This window comes from Synchiropus splendidus, chromosome 1 (genome assembly GCF_027744825.2).
Source record: "Synchiropus splendidus isolate RoL2022-P1 chromosome 1, RoL_Sspl_1.0, whole genome shotgun sequence".
In the NCBI taxonomy this organism is placed as follows: Eukaryota; Metazoa; Chordata; class Actinopteri; order Syngnathiformes; family Callionymidae; genus Synchiropus; species Synchiropus splendidus.
The window spans coordinates 68,633,975-68,649,503 of record NC_071334.1 but is presented as its reverse complement, the minus strand read 5'-3'; the positions used below and the strand labels follow the sequence as shown (position 1 = coordinate 68,649,503).

Below are 15,529 nucleotides of genomic sequence, written 5' to 3'. Positions count from 1 at the left end.
AAAAGGAGGATGAAGAGAGTGAAGATGGAGGAGTAGGAGGAAAATTTGGCAGAGGAGGAGGGTGGGGAAGAGGAGGAATAAGAAGAGGGTGAAGATAAGAAGGATGAGGTGGTCAAGCCAGACGAAGATAAGAGGAGACGAGTGGGAGATGAAGACGAGAAAAAGATCGAATAAGGGGTAGGAAGAGGAGCAGCAGCAGCAGCAGCAGCAGCAGCAGGCGCGACAATGTCAGCTCAAACTTTCAAGAACTTTTTGGCGCTAAGAGCTCGTGCTCGGTGACTGACGTCAGGCTTTTATCCTCGCCAGAGGCCGACACGAGAGCGTCTTGTGGCGGGGAGGTGGGGGGCAGCGGAGGGCCACTCTGCGAGCGGCTTTTACGGCACACGCGTCTTCATTAGGTGCAGACGCGCAGAGGAGCCGGCTGCTTTTGTGCGTGAATCACGGCGGCTCCGTCGGCCCGTTTAAGACCCGAGCTTTTTAGGGCGACAAATTGGCGGCGCGAAGAAGGACGGAGCACTTTAGCGACCCCCACTGCCGCTTTTAACTTATTAGCTTCTGTTAACTCGCCTCATGCCGTCAACAGTGTCACAAATAAATCACAGCAGTGTGTGCGCGCGCGCGCTTGTTTACCTCTGAGCGAGGCGCACTTTCACTCTGCGCTCTCCATCTGCGCTGATCAGGTTTTAATGCACTCCAGCGCTTTTCAAAGCGCAATCGCAGGCTAATTAAAGGCAGGTTTCTTAAAGCGACCCCCCAAGAGCGTACACACACACACACACACTGTGGGGACATGTGAGGTTTCTCATTGCCATGATGCTTTCCTCAGCCCTTAACCTAACCCTCCAAAACACGTGGCTCACCTTCACCAGGCCAGTGTTAACGTCTCCTTATCTTGAAGTCTTCATCCTCAAATTCAGGTTTGGACCTGTGGGGACCAGCAAAAGGTCCCCACGAGGATAGTGTTTTGTCAAAATTGGTCCTCACAAGGCAATATAAACAAGCCCACACACACGCTTTTGTTGTGCGAAACATCCGTCAGCAGCTCTAGGAAACTGCTGCGGAACCAAAGAGCAGGCCTCAGCGCCGGGGAAGCAGAAGTCCACCCTCCTGAGGCCCACGGACCAGGGGTTGGACGTAGGAGCTCAGCTGTTCTCTGAGCACCCGAGAGTTTCCATGACAACCTACAGTCGCAACAACCACCTGAGCCGGCGAGTCTTTGCTCTCTGGAGCGCTGGTTGCGCTCCGAGTACCAACCAGACGACTGAGATCTCCAAGTCAGAATCCAAACACTGCGCTGGAATCTCATTTGAGACACCTGTAATTCCACCTTAAATTAGAGTTGCACATGTGCACCAAGATAAAGACTCGATGATACACATCAGGTTGGACTCAGGTTGAGGTGAGAGGACACCCTGGACAGGAGTCCAGTCCACCACAGGACAATCTATAGAATGAATTTCTGTATGTTTTTCAGACTGTGGGAGGGGACCCTTCAACCTCGCCCCATTTAGAATTACATTTTCTAGTCACCACTGACTGACAAACATGTCATGCTAACTTAAAGTTAGCGACGACAGCGAGTCTTTCAGTGGCGAACTCAGCAGCCAAAGCTCAGATTGATCCACAAAGTGATTATCGGCGTGGAAGGAGAGCTTGAGCATCGGACTGCGACGTGCTGCCCACAGCAACACGAGCATCCGGCTCCTCGGCAGATATTCCGTCGTCAGATTGATCAGTGCGGGACGGGAGAAAGTGAAAAATCAGCAGAGTCAAGTGTGTCTGTCTGCTAATGAGCCACTGAACATTTCAGAGGGGAAACATGAAGTCGTCTGTCAGAGCGCTGCAAAGAAGGGCGCGGAAAAAAAACTCGAATAATGACCCGGAGCAGCCGCCGGAACCAAAGGCACCGACACTCCAGGTATGACAGTGCTCCTGGAGAAACCCTAGTCTTGAACATCTACACTTGTGAATCAGTATTTTCACAGTTGGTGTCAGTATTTGTAGCCCAGCATGTCATTACCCCTCCATCCCTGCTGGTGGCAGCAGAGGCCGCACGAGCACCTTTCTTCACAATAACAATAGCATCACTGTTGGCTCCAACACACCACGGTGGTTATCTCCACCTGTCAGTGCTAACAGTAGGATTTTCTGAGTCACATGACAGGACACGTCTGAGCACTTGTCACGATGCGGAGCCAAACTCCGTAGAGGAACGGGATCAAGCCATCACCGCGGTGACGGGAAGTGGAGGCAGGCCGCTCCACCTGACAGCAGCAGCGACTCCATTACAGCAGGTGACAACATGAGGGAGGGAAAACACACACACGCACGCACGCACGCACGCACGCACGCACGCGCGCGCACACGGGCACACGCAGGTCAGCATTGTCATTTTGGAGTCTCAAATCTGCGAGATCATGTGACTCGAGGCATCTCAGTTAATCCAGGTGATAATCTGATCCTAACTTCTGGAATAAACACCAGAGCGCTGAGAGGTGGACTTTTACTGACCATACTATTGGAGTCCTGCGGGAGGCGACTCTCGGAGTGACCCGGGGTCATCATGCAGCACTCTGATTTACTCCCAAACCAGCAGAGGTCATCCCAGCCACCTCTGAACTGTGGACGAATAGTTTGATCTCCGAGGACCAACGCTGATTTCCTCCGTAGAAACTGCCGCAACAGAACACACGAGGTCACAGTAAAATGACGACACGAACTGAGGTTTGTGATTGGGGACAGTTGGGGTAAATTTTGGGTGGTAAATGGGACGCTCAGCCACAGAACAGTGGATGCTCATGAGATGATCCTGGATTAGAAAACGCCTTCACGGATCGAGGCCGTTTTGACACACGAGTGAGCCGCCACTGAGGAACCAAACAGGAAGCGGGCGTTGGACAGAGGCACGATGAGACCGACGCCTTGGAGGCCAAGAGACTTTTGTTCCATTTTTATTGTTGAGGAGGACAAACTGAGAAAAGTGATTCAGCAGGAAGGCACTTTGGCCAGCACGCCAGGTTCTGGCTCCTACTCGCATGAACGAGCCACAACAAGGCGACCAGCCTGCTAACAGAGAGCAGATCTGACTCGCTGACTTCACTGACGTGAGAAACCAGAAGTCTGCAGAGAGACCGGGCGATGTTGGGTTAATTGAAGAGGACGACCACTGACTGTCTGGGAAAGATCACAACAGAGAACGGAGGAGCTGGCACTGTCCACCGCAGAGGGTGCGCAACACTGGGCGGTCATAATGTTCTGCTTCAGCCTGAAGAATGTGATGTGGAATAAGCCGTTCAGTGGCTCTCCTGTACCTGCTCTAGAGGTGGGCGGGGTCGAGGAGGGGGGGGCAGAGCCTCAGAGAGAGGCGAGCGCCTGTTTGAGGTCGCGCAGCAACATGGAGGCCACCACACTCTTCTCCGTGTGGAGCGTCAGCAGCGCAGAACCCGACTCCTTCAGCTCCAGCAGGATCAGAACCAGCGCACCGCTGCTCACCGTCCGGCCTGCGAACCTGCAGGGGAACCAGATTTGGATCAGTGCTGACATCAGCGGAAACGTCACAGAGATTAGAGCATTGGGAATCATTAGGAATCATGGAACATTCAACAAAGATTTTTTAAACAAAATGTACAGCAATGTTATAAAGAGAATAAACAAAACAGAAAAATACATAAAAAATGCTATTTTATTCAATAGAAAAAATATATGGTTTAATATCAATTATTATATCATGTCGAGAAGATGAATAGAATAGACTACAGGAGATTTTCATTCAACTTAAAGCCAAAAGAAGACCAATCCAAAAACTATAAAACACTTAAACTGAGCAACAAAAAAAAATCTCCAGGGCAAAAGCCATTTTAGTCAGAAGTTGATGCAACAAACACGATTTTAATACAGTTTTTTGGATTTAATTTCAAAACCGTAAAGTTAATATTGATGGGTGAATTTTCAGTTCGAAGAACCAAAAAAGTCAAAAAACATTTTTAAGGACAAATACAAGTATTTTACATTATATATTAGATTGAGATAAAAAAAAAAAAAATACAATCTAGTTTTTCATTTCGTTGTCTATTCAGTAAAAAGTAACTTTTTTAAAAATGATTTTCTGTAAATTGAAGCTTGTTGATAAAAAAATACGATAAAGTAAGAAAATGGAATTATCATAATTAATGGTATTTTTACAATATGTAATATTATATATATTAATATATGTAACAGTTACAATAATTCCAGCTGAATGAGGTTTATTTAAATCCTCCATTTTATCATTATTTTTGTTTGTAAAAATAACATTTAGAAAAAAAGACTGTTCAGTCACGTGACATCAGTAGAAGAAAAACAATACTAGTACAACTGATAATACTAATAATTATGTTTTTTTTGAGTATTTGTCATTCTTAAAGCCAAAAAACATTTACTAATATTACTATTATTAGAAAAGGGCAAAATCTCAGGCTGGTGGATGTCCAGCACCAAAGCGACCTCTCCAGACGTTCAGGACTCATAGTTTGACATTTGAAAGTGAAACAGTTCTATTGTGTCGGGGGGCGAACGCTAACATGCTGACTCGACTCCTGAAGGTGTCCGACACGTGACGGAGCGGTAAGTCACGTCATGGAAACACGTCGGCCTGATTCCATAGAGCCATAAATCTGTCCAGGTAATGAGCCCAAATGAGGCGCGCAACAAAGAGGAGGAACCATGTGACAGCAAATACGGCGAGCGCATCAACAGACAGTCTATTATCCTGGAGCTGAAGAGCCATTAGGGCGGACACGCCCCTTCCTGGCGCTGCACTCGGCTTTTATGGACTCTGGGTGTCTATGAAAGTGTGGGAGCCCCCGTCCCACCAGCTCCTCTGCTCCGCTGGGAGAAGTCGGGGCCTGGCGTCGCCTTGGCGACCGTCCCGGCAGACTGCGGCCCAATCTGGACTCCCATGGCCTCCATTGAGAGCGCTAACTGGAGGCAGACAGGGCCCGTGACCCGCAATGACCCCTTTTGAGGGCGACCCCTTTCCTCCTGCCACCCTCGTGAGCACGGCTCCAGGCCATCTGCCTCCATTTAGCAGGACATGGCGGCAACAAAGACCCCCCGTCGCCGCCCGCTTAGTGCTGACAAACAGACCCCCACTTAGGCAACGTGAAGAGCCCCTCGGAACACGCCGCTGTCACGGATCCCCGTGATGATGGGACCAATTAGCATGCACACGTTCAAGAGGTGGCTCGGGTGGGGGGTCTCTGAGGAGGAGGGGGGGTCTTCAAATAAGCTTAATTAAAACAAGAGCGGCTTCTGCAGAGCTCAGACATGAACCTGCAGCTTGGGCCCGAACAAGCTGCTCGTGACAAACTTGTACTTGAGGAGAACCAAACAACAAACACGCACCTCACACGTCAGTCCTGAAGCAACACCTCCACACAACAAAACACACAGAAAATACTCACACACTAACCACACTACACACCTCACACAGGCGACACACGCATCAAGCAGATGCACACAAACACCCGCACGCACTTCGTGAGGTGGCGACATTAACACAACACTAACAAAAGCGCGGTGTGATGATAACATTGATGGTCCGGGACTAATCTCCCGGATCCCGATCCCCAGGCTCCCAGTCCCCCTGGTGTCATCAGCCTGAGGGTCTGGAGGCCCCCCGAGCTCCTCTAATGGATTTGGGACATAAATCTTTGGTGAGTTAACAGCACGCAGATCAGCCGATCCAGATTAGGGGTCATTGGTATTCCCGGGCACCCGGCACACTCGCCGCTGGATTAATTGCGAGAAAAAAAGCAGAACCTCTGGACTCGGAGCAGCCAGATTGGCATCGATCTGTGGGCCGCCGCTGAGAACTGCGCTCCAATTATCTGTGATTCTCCTCGGTTCAGGAGCCATGGGCGGCAACATGGAGCGGGCCGCGCCTCCGCCGCTAATCTGAATATGATCCCCAGATGATCCGGTCGAGGAGCACTGCACCAAAACCCCTTCTCATCGGTGACCTTGGCCTAGAAGAGGATCGGGGCCTCGAGTGAAAAGTTCAGGACCTGTTTGTCGCTCAAGTCCAAGGTCCGGTTCCCCAGCGAGGGGACGGCGTGAGTCAGAGTGAGCAGAGCCCGAGTTCAACCTGTGACCTACAGGTGAGGTGAGATGCTCAGGCGTCCGTCAGAGACTTGGAGGAGATGAACTCCAGTGTCACGCACCAATAGTACGCTCAGCCTGAACAAACCACGACAGAAAAACAGTCTCACACACACTTGCTGAAATCAACTCATCTGAACAACACACCCAAAACTCATACATATCAGTCCTAGCAGCCAAACTAAATCAACCATCCCAACACATCACACAACCAAATACACCACCCCTGAGCAAGATTAGCAAATTGCACGTTTACACACGCGACCAGCTCAGACACCACACACTCTAGCGCTCAGAAAAACACACAACTGGAACACTAACAAAACACACTGCAGGTTTTCATCGTGGCTGAGCTCACGGACGACAAACCATTCCAGTTCCAAGTTGAGCCTGGCTCTGAGTATTAATGGAACGCTCCAGATGCAGCGGGAGCAGTGGAGGGAAGTTGTCGCTCGCTCTTTTTTAATAACCACTTGGGATATATTCAAACAAATCGGGACGTTGGAACCAGCTCTGGTGAAATCCGAGGCCACAGAGTCGCTGCTACATCTGGACGCCTTTGTTCCAGGCTGGTGCTCGGCCAGGTGGACAAGTGGAGTCCTTCAACTGAGTGGTCAGCGGGTCCAGAGCCCAGCTCAGACCAGGCAGATGGCCAAAGCTATTAGTCAGGAGCAGCTCTCCATACGGACCTGGCCCACAGACACACAGAAGCTGGACCAAAGGAAAATGGAAATGAGGCCTCGGCGCTGGCCCGTGGATCACGAGACGTCTAATTAGTTCCAAAGATCCGAAGCAGAAAAGTGCAGCCTGGCTTATAAATCAACTGCAGGGTTTTGGCGACCCAGGCAGGATCGGATCAGATTTCAAACGGACTGAAAAATGCAGCACATTTATTCTATTCCGCCTGTTTAGACATAAACAAGAAACAGCGTTTTCTACATTTGCTTTCCTGCTTGATTTATTGCCATCCTCCTTTCTCGCAATCAATTTCTCTGTTTCACTGGTGGCAGCCCCCCAAAAACCTCACCCCCCCAGCATCTGCTGTTTGAGCAAAGCAGTGCTGCGCCCTGCTGGCGGCCCCGCGTACTGCAGCTCGTGAAATCATCGAGTCGAGGCAGGCTCGGTGGGGGGAGGGGTGCAGGACAGAGGTCACCCCGCACTCCCCTTTTTTGACACAGCAGCGTGACCTCCACAATCATCTGAGTTTGATCGGATCGATCGGATTCTTCTGCTGGCGAGTCGATATGATGAACAATAATGATCCGGGGACAACATGGAGAAAGCTATGAACAGAACCTCATGGAAATCAGAGTGCTGGACTGGTTGACCCAGGTTCTCCCTGCTGTTTGCTTCCTCAAGGAAACTGGGTTCTGTTCTGCTCCCTCCTTGTCGTTCCCGGGACATTCCCAGGAATGGCGAGGAGATCCCGGCTGACACGCCGGCGGACGTTATGGAAACAAGCGTGTCCATTAGAAGACTGCGGGTCAGCAGCGGGAGAGGGAGATTGATGGCAGCGAGTCTCTTATTCTCCACCAACTATCGGATTATTGGCCTCGGGCTCTTCCCACTGCCTCGCATTGATTTCCACTCACTCCTCGCCGTCTCCCTGCCCTTGTGCAAGTGTCTACCTCTGTCCCCTATTCATCCGCCTTCCCTTCTCCCTCCCGTTATTATGGGATGGATACAGCAGCAGCTGTGGACCAGCGACAGGAAGAGGAGAGGCGCGCAGAGGAAGTGGAGAGACAGATGGGAGACGCAGAGTAATTATCTATCAGGTGCCGGGGTGTGCGTGACAGAGGAGGAAGCTCATTAGCAGACTCTGTGTCGACCCATTACAGCGGGCCAGTCCCCCGGCTCACTCCGACGCCTTGAAGTGACCGACCGATTCTCACGGCAGATCGCTCTTCGCAACTCACCTGCACATGTTCTGACTGGACGACACCACTCCCACGTTGGCCACAGACAGAACCTGCTGGTTGATGCTCTGGCTGGAGGCGTTCGCTGTTGCCATAGTGACGGTCGCCGAGGTCTCGTTCATGCCCAGGAGTTTGCCTGCACAGGTACACAATTTCAATCCACCAGCACCTTCGGATGCAATACCCTCTTCACAGTCTGAGTGAATCAGAGGAACAATGGATTATGGATTGGAGTGAGAATGACAGGAGTGACGACCACCTGACAGAAGAAGAAGTCTGATCTGTCATGATGAAGTTTTTCATTCAAGAATCTGACTGAGGACAACATTGGCAACGGTCTGAACGACTTGTGGGTCTACGAGTGACTTGGCAGATCTTTGACTCATTAAACTCTAGAATTGAGTCTCCAGAGGTCTGGATCTGAAGAACACTGGGGAGCCCACTGCTGGACACTAAAGTCATCACATGACTAAAAGTACAACAAAAGCAGTTGTTGAAAATTGTACCTTGCTGAACCGTTAAAATGAGTTGATGCAGTTGGCCTCCGGTTCTGATGTGATAGGATCAAGCGTGGAGCCTACACGATGAGCAATGGCTCCTCTAAGTCTGAGACCATGGTCCTGAGTCAGAATGTCCAGAGTGTTCTGCTCAGGTTGGAGACGAGCATTTCTCCAGGTGCTCCAGGAGTTCAAGCAACTTGGAGTCTTGTTTGCAAGTGAGGGATGGCTGCAGGTCTGTGCATCGTGGTGGAGAAAGAACACAAAGCTCTCGAGTTGTCCTTTCACCTATGGTCACCAGTTTTGGAGTGACCCAGAGAACAGTTTTTTTTCTGTCTGGACAATCCCTTGACAGACAGAAGACAGAAGCACCGTCATTCAGGAGGGACTCGGAGTAGAACCTCTGTGTCTCCATGAGAAGACAGTTGAACTGTCTCCAGGGCAGCTCCCTCGTCAGCTGGAGGAGACATGAGGGCGGACCTGAGGAGAGATGACGCCTCTCAGCTCACACCACAGTATTTCCTCAGATGAGGTTTCTGAGAGAGTGGAGTCTGGCAAGTCATGGTCTCAGTTAGACTATGGACTGGAATCATCACCCTCAAGCCAATCAGAGGGTCACATTAAACTCCAGATCCACTGCAGACTTGTATTAATCTCTTAATGGAGATTGTTATTTTCCATTAACCATCCAAAACACTGGAAGTAAGAACTGAAATTCAATATTTTTCCGGGTTCTTCTTGCAGTCTGGTTCTGAAGCCCGATCAGAGAGGAGGAGAAGTGACATGTTGGTTGTATGGTGTCTTGTTTCCACTGATATCTTTCTTCCCTCCAGCTCTCCAACAAAGTCCCTATATCATCAGCAAACATCCAAACGTCTGATGCATCAAAAGTGGGTCTCACCTTGTTCCTTGCAGAAGTCCTGCTCGGTCAGTGTGGTGGGCGTCAGCAGCTCGCCCACTGCCGGCTGGATGGACACGCTGAACTGGTCCTCCTTGGTGCTGAAGACAGAGGAGGTCTCCTATTAATCAATGTATCCAGCAGTGCACATTTAAACAGGTGTCTCCTGTGATCGTCGCTCCGACTGGAGTTTTGGGCCAGATTGATTCCCGCCCCTCCGCGCCCCCAGCCCATCCTGAACAGATTTTCTGATAAGGTTATTGATCGACAGAGCAGTTGATTCGGGCCGGCTCTGATTAGCAGAGGAATAATTGTTATTGCAGAGAACCAGGATCAATCGCTGCTGATGTCTCACCTGGGAGGAAAACAAAAGAGACGAGGGGTGGGGGAGGAGAGGGACGGCAGCTCGTCTTACCACAACTGGAAGTTGGCTGCTTGCGTGGAGTCGCTGAAGTCAATACCCACGGAAACTGTCACAGAGGCCTCTGGCTCCAGACGCTCTGAGGGAGAGGGGAGAGCGTGAGTGACAAGAGTCGTGGAGGACGGGAGCGGCAGCGGAGGGGAACAGACAGCAGCACTTGTGTTTTCTACTTGACAAACCAAGGCCACCAAGTGTGAGCGAGCCATCCTTCACTCTCACATGATGAAGAACACATGAAGGACTCGCAGTGCTCCAAAACAATGAGCCTGTCAGGGAGAGTTGAGCAGGAGGAGGGAGAGGAAAGAAACACTGGAGGTCTGAGGAGCAGCACTGCTTCACTGTGTCACTGCATCTGCAGACTGAAAAAAAGTGAAGAGAAGCTCCGCGGAGAGAGGCTGAAAACACAGCCCTCATGGTGATTCTTGCTCGGGATCTCTCAGACAGAAGGCAAGTCCTTGCATCGCCCTGTGTCTGATGACACTGCATGGATGGCTATTAAAATGCGTCAACAAAACCCAGATGGGAAAAGCTAACAATCATGAGTGAGGCAGCTTGATCTGATCACAACTTCAAGTGACTCACACCAAACAGGATCAGATCACAACCATTCATGAATGGCACAAATTTTCCTTCACCTCTCCATGAAGGCACAATGGATCCACTACACATCACTGCTGAAGGCTAACAGTCTATTTCACACAATTTAAGCCTTAGATGCTGATAAAGGATCTGCTCAGAAGCTTACTGTTAGAAGGAGGGTCACAATTCAGCACTTGCACACTCTCCGCGAATCCTCCACCACCTCCAGCCCTGATCTCACTGCAGCTGAAGCTCCATTGATCCAAATTACCCACCGTTTGGCTGCTGGAGTTCCTTCAATGCCAGATCGATCCATGGCAATTGACACTTCTAATGTGCGTCTGTTTGTGTGAGTGTGTGTGTGTGTGTGAGAGAGAGAGAGAGAGAGAAAGGCAGGACCCCGGCGGGAATGTGGTAGGGAGTCCATCACCTACCACGTTCAAGCAGGGAGTCAGACCACGTTCATCACGACGAGAGCGCAGATCAGATGATGTTAGGTTAGTGGGAGATGGGATTTCAGGTATGTGGTAGGTCTAATGGACGAGTGGGGAGGATGTTCTAACACTCACCGCGTCCATCATGAAGTTTGTCAGATCACTTCCTCTCAGTCTCATTTACAGTCTCATCTAACTTTGTCTCCAAACTTCTCCACATTTCCCTTTGATACACTTATTTCCATGCTGACGTCACTCTCTTCATCTCAGTCCATTACTCTGCATTATTGACCCCAAACTGTACTCATTACAAGTCACTGCATCGTCAGCAAACATCATCACCATAAACGTTTTTACACACCTGATGTATGTAATACATTTCAAGAGGAGAGAGCTCTTCGCTCACCAATGGTGTTGAAGCAGTGGATGTTGAGACTGGCCGGGCTCCGCTCTCCCACGTGGATCTTCTCCAGGACGTGGTCCGAACTGTTCTTCAATATCAGCTGGACGGCCACCATGCTGGGCTCATACAGGCATGGCTGCCGGGGGAAGTGGTACCTGGCCGCCAGACCTTTTCCCGTCATGTGGTGGAGCAGCTCGTGGGTGTTGAGAGGGCCGAAAGACGTGGGTGTTATCTGGAGGGACACGAGGGAGGAGACGCATGATGTATTATTAATGACACCCATGTCGATCTGTTGCCACAAAGACTAAACCAATATTATGGGTTTCGCAGCAACACCGTGAAACAAACTTGAAAATCTTTGTGTCCAACCATCTTGACCACTTCGGAGGACCAGACTCATTCCACCTCCACAATCGTCATCACTTATGTCTGCACCGGGTCCTCCTCACAGTTCATAATGTGATATATCCTGCAGATGGACAGATACCATCTTAGCCGTGTCCTTCATGGATGACCATGAAGCTGCTGGCCACAGGTGAGAAGAGAAACCCACCAGTCAGTGGAAAGCTATGTCTTCTGGCTGAGCTCCTTCATCCTCAGGCTCCAAACTTTCCTCACTTGTACTACTTGTAACGTGTGGGCCATACTCGAACCATACCGCCAGGGGAAGGGGAGGGTCTGAGACAGACTGAAAGTGGAGTTGAGCTCCTTCCTTTTGGAAGTGAAACACACGAGAGGCAGAAATGGTTCGCAGAAAAACTGGAGAATGTGGTCTCTCCATCACAAACACCACTTGGCCGACCACACACTAGACACAGCTCTTTCCATCACAATATCACGCACTCAAGGCCTCCAATCAAAAGCTTGCCCTCGCCCCGCTCATCGCCGGCGCTGCCTCCACTTAACAACATGCAGTTAGAGGGGAATAATAAGAAGACTGCGGAGAGAAGTGGGGCTGATGTGAGGCCTGTACAAAAGCTAATGAATAGAAACACGCTGGTCTTTTTAAAAGCGCTTTTACCTTTTCAGAGGCAGGAAATTGAGTTATGGCAGAGCGACGGTGGACAGAAAAGCAGAGGGGGGGTTCTGTCTGCAAATTAGCAGCTTGTTACTGGGATGTACACTCAACTAGACAGACGGGGGAGGAGGGCCAACACCATGCTCACGCGGAAACAGAAATTATCAATAATGTTGTAAAGAGTAAAAACCGCTTCACAAAACTAACACGCTGTGAAGAAGAAAAACACACTTAACACCCAAGTTGGAACAAAGACGAAGCAGAGCGATGGGTGTAATGCTAATTACACTAATTGAAAACTACTAAAAATACAAAAGTGGAAATGCAGAGGATTTGCGGTGAGGACTCTGACTGGCGCTTCCAAGTTCAACTTCCACCGAAATAAACATGTTTCATCGCCTGCACAAGCAATCAACACCCAGTTAACTATTTTCAGCTCTTAAACGTGTTGTCACAGCCAATCTCGGCCACGCAGTTCTGCAGGATTCTTGATAACCAGTTGCAATTGCTGACACCCCCACCAAGAAGGTGGTGTGTTTGTAGGTGTACAGCGGGCGGAAAAGGTAAGTTCAAATGAAAACTTAAGGACACGATGGTCATGGAGGAACAAATTATGGGGTGATCAGCGACTGTCCCATCGACCTCATTTCAATTTAACTCCAAATGATATCAACGATACTTCAAATACTTAAATGGTATCACATTATTTAAATAAACACAAAGGACAATAATATTGTGCAAAAAGAAACTGCACTAAGATGCTTTGCAGCGGATTGTGCTCCCAGAGAGTGGGACCAATTTCTAGTGTTTATACAATGAAAAAAACAATGTGCGGCAGCCTGTGGCTTCACTGGCAGGTCTGGTTCTGAACATCACTCAAATGGAGCTGAAGAGTTCGTCACCCACAGTAGTGCTGACCACAGCAAAGAATGAGGACTGTTCCTGAACAAAAAATAGACCACCTGCTCTTTACCTCAACATCACGTGTTGTCAAGTTCGTAATATGCTTTATTATGCGGCTTTGAGGACAGTATAACATTCGACTACAATCTCTGGTTTCCACCGAAAGCGTCAACAATACGGACATGCTTATTGAGAGTAATCATGCAGCAAGTACGTAGTAGTCCTTTCCAGAGCTGTCCCACAAAATGCTAAACTTTTTGGGGTCTGGAAAATGGATGTGAACCTGTGTGTGTGGAGATGAGGTCATTGAGGGAACTGTCCCAAAAGTGAAGTGGGCTACCAACATGGAAAATGAATGAATTTAGGGCCCATCTTATTTTCCACCAACATCCTACCACTTGGTGGAGCCATCTAGCCCGCCACGTCTTTCCACTGCCATGACGGCCACCTACCCATGATGGATTGTCATCATCATATGACATATGAGTCTTTCCCTTACCAAACTCTCCTAGCCACCCAGATTGCAGCCTCAGTCCCTCGTCCAAAAACATAACTCGTACTGCCCTAAATCTCATTGTCCTGTTTGACTCTTTCAGCTGATTGTCACATTAAAAAAAGTTCAGTCCTGCCGTCTACGTGCTGATATTCCGAACTTATTCATGCATTCATATAGAACTCAGCTGCTAGGCGTCTACCCAACAAACTACAGGGAAAGCTTCAGTGTCTCAACACGTGGTGAGAGACAAATAAACAGTCGATGTCCAAGGCAGAGGGCCACATGAAATCAGATCAAGGCCCAAGAACGGCTCTAGCATCTCCAGCATCTGAAACCTCCATTCTCTGTAACTGAGTATTTTGAGAGATGTTTCTCCTGATTTGTCCCAGACTCATGAGTCACTGGACATACTTTCTCCCCGATTTCCCTGAAGGTCGCCCCACCTGTAGTTTGGATGCATTAAAAGTACCTCCATATACGACGAACACAAACTTTGGCTTCATATCTTGCTCTCATCGTGAGCCGAAACCCTCCACCTGTGAACGCTCTGAATAAAATCAATGATCTACAACGCAATCTGTTCGTCAGTGGCCCGGGACCGCTGCGCCTCCTATAACAGAGGTCAAACAAACATTTGTTGCCTGGGTTGTGACATCCTCCCGAGCGCTTGTCACGCTGCCGCCGGCTCGCAAAAGAATTTTGCGGCCTGCTCTTGGATGTGTCGGAGCAGCCGGCATCGATAAAGCCAGGCCGTAATGTTTGTCACCCCATCACGGCGGAGATTTACCGCCCTGACAGACGGCTCAAGGTCCAACACGCCGCCTGAAACTGATTATGATCACCAATTTTACACGCCGGACAGTTTACGGCCGACACGGCGGCCCGCGAGCTTCCGGCCGGTGTTACTGCGGTAACGCCTCAAGTGTAAATAAGATGAGAGGCGGCGTGTAACCTTGACTTCTTTGTCAGCCTCTTTTGTTGTTGAAGACGGGATGTGACAACCAGGGGGGAAGTTGATTGAGAGGCTCTATTATGCATCAACTTAAAGGAAGCCCCGGTGATGGATGACACGGACGCCAGTCACCTTCAGCGCCCGGACGCCACGCTCCCGGAATCCTCCCTGGCAAATGACCTGAAAATCCCGCTGACATATTCAAAAAGGGCTAACGGGCAGCCTTGTGCTCGCGAAGGCCAATTTGGAGATGTTCCAGAGACGTATGGGCCGTATATTGAAAATCCATTTCTGTTTTTCACACAAAAGCCGGATTCATTATCCAGGCTCGCCAGCATTAAGGGGAGGAACGCGACTTTAAGCGCCTAATTGTTCCCTTCAAGTCGGGAGATGACAATTAATCGCGGGGCGTCGCAAAGTCCTTGACAGCAAATTGCATTAAAGAAATGCTAGTTGGTGACGAGCGCACAAACACAGACAGATTGATTCCAGCCAATTTGTCCAAACCAAAACCAGTGGGTTGGTTATTAATTCGGAAAGTTTCCATTAAAGCAACAACAGAGAGCGCAGAGGCAGCGGCGCCCTTCAAGAAGTGCTGACTGGCGACGATGGCTTTCACTCAGACTCGTCTTCATCATGGAGAGGCCTCAGAAGGGACTCACTTCATGTTGTCACACACCAGGGTGAAGTGACTTGACACAACTACAACACAAGTGTGACTCGAAGTAATTTGTTCATCCAAAAATACAGTGAGTGATTGAGTGAAGACTGATTCAGTTCTTCATCAAGCAACTGTGACTGAGTGAGCGACGTTCTTAGAAAGAGTGAGTGAGTCAGTGAAGACTCAGTGCTCATGCTCCAGGAATAAGTAATT

General features: G+C 49.5%; 1 protein-coding gene across 3 annotated transcripts in view; it reads right to left on the bottom strand.

The window, feature by feature from the left end:
* Positions 1-235: 235 nt before the first annotated feature.
* Positions 236-15,529, bottom strand: part of ap3b1a (adaptor related protein complex 3 subunit beta 1a) — a 44,157-nt gene continuing 28,863 nt past the window's right edge. For 2 of the 3 annotated variants that reach the window (XM_053882506.1, XM_053882515.1), the window contains exons 23-27: positions 11,290-11,518; positions 9,865-9,949; positions 9,453-9,550; positions 8,055-8,190; positions 236-3,508 (exon numbers count right to left, since the gene is read on the bottom strand). In XM_053882506.1, coding sequence (XP_053738481.1) covers positions 3,355-3,508; positions 8,055-8,190; positions 9,453-9,550; positions 9,865-9,949; positions 11,290-11,518 — 702 coding nt within the window. In that variant the 3' untranslated portion in view covers positions 236-3,354. The remainder of the gene's footprint in view (positions 3,509-8,054; positions 8,191-9,452; positions 9,551-9,864; positions 9,950-11,289; positions 11,519-15,529) is intronic. The other variant, XM_053882523.1, reaches the window with a different exon arrangement.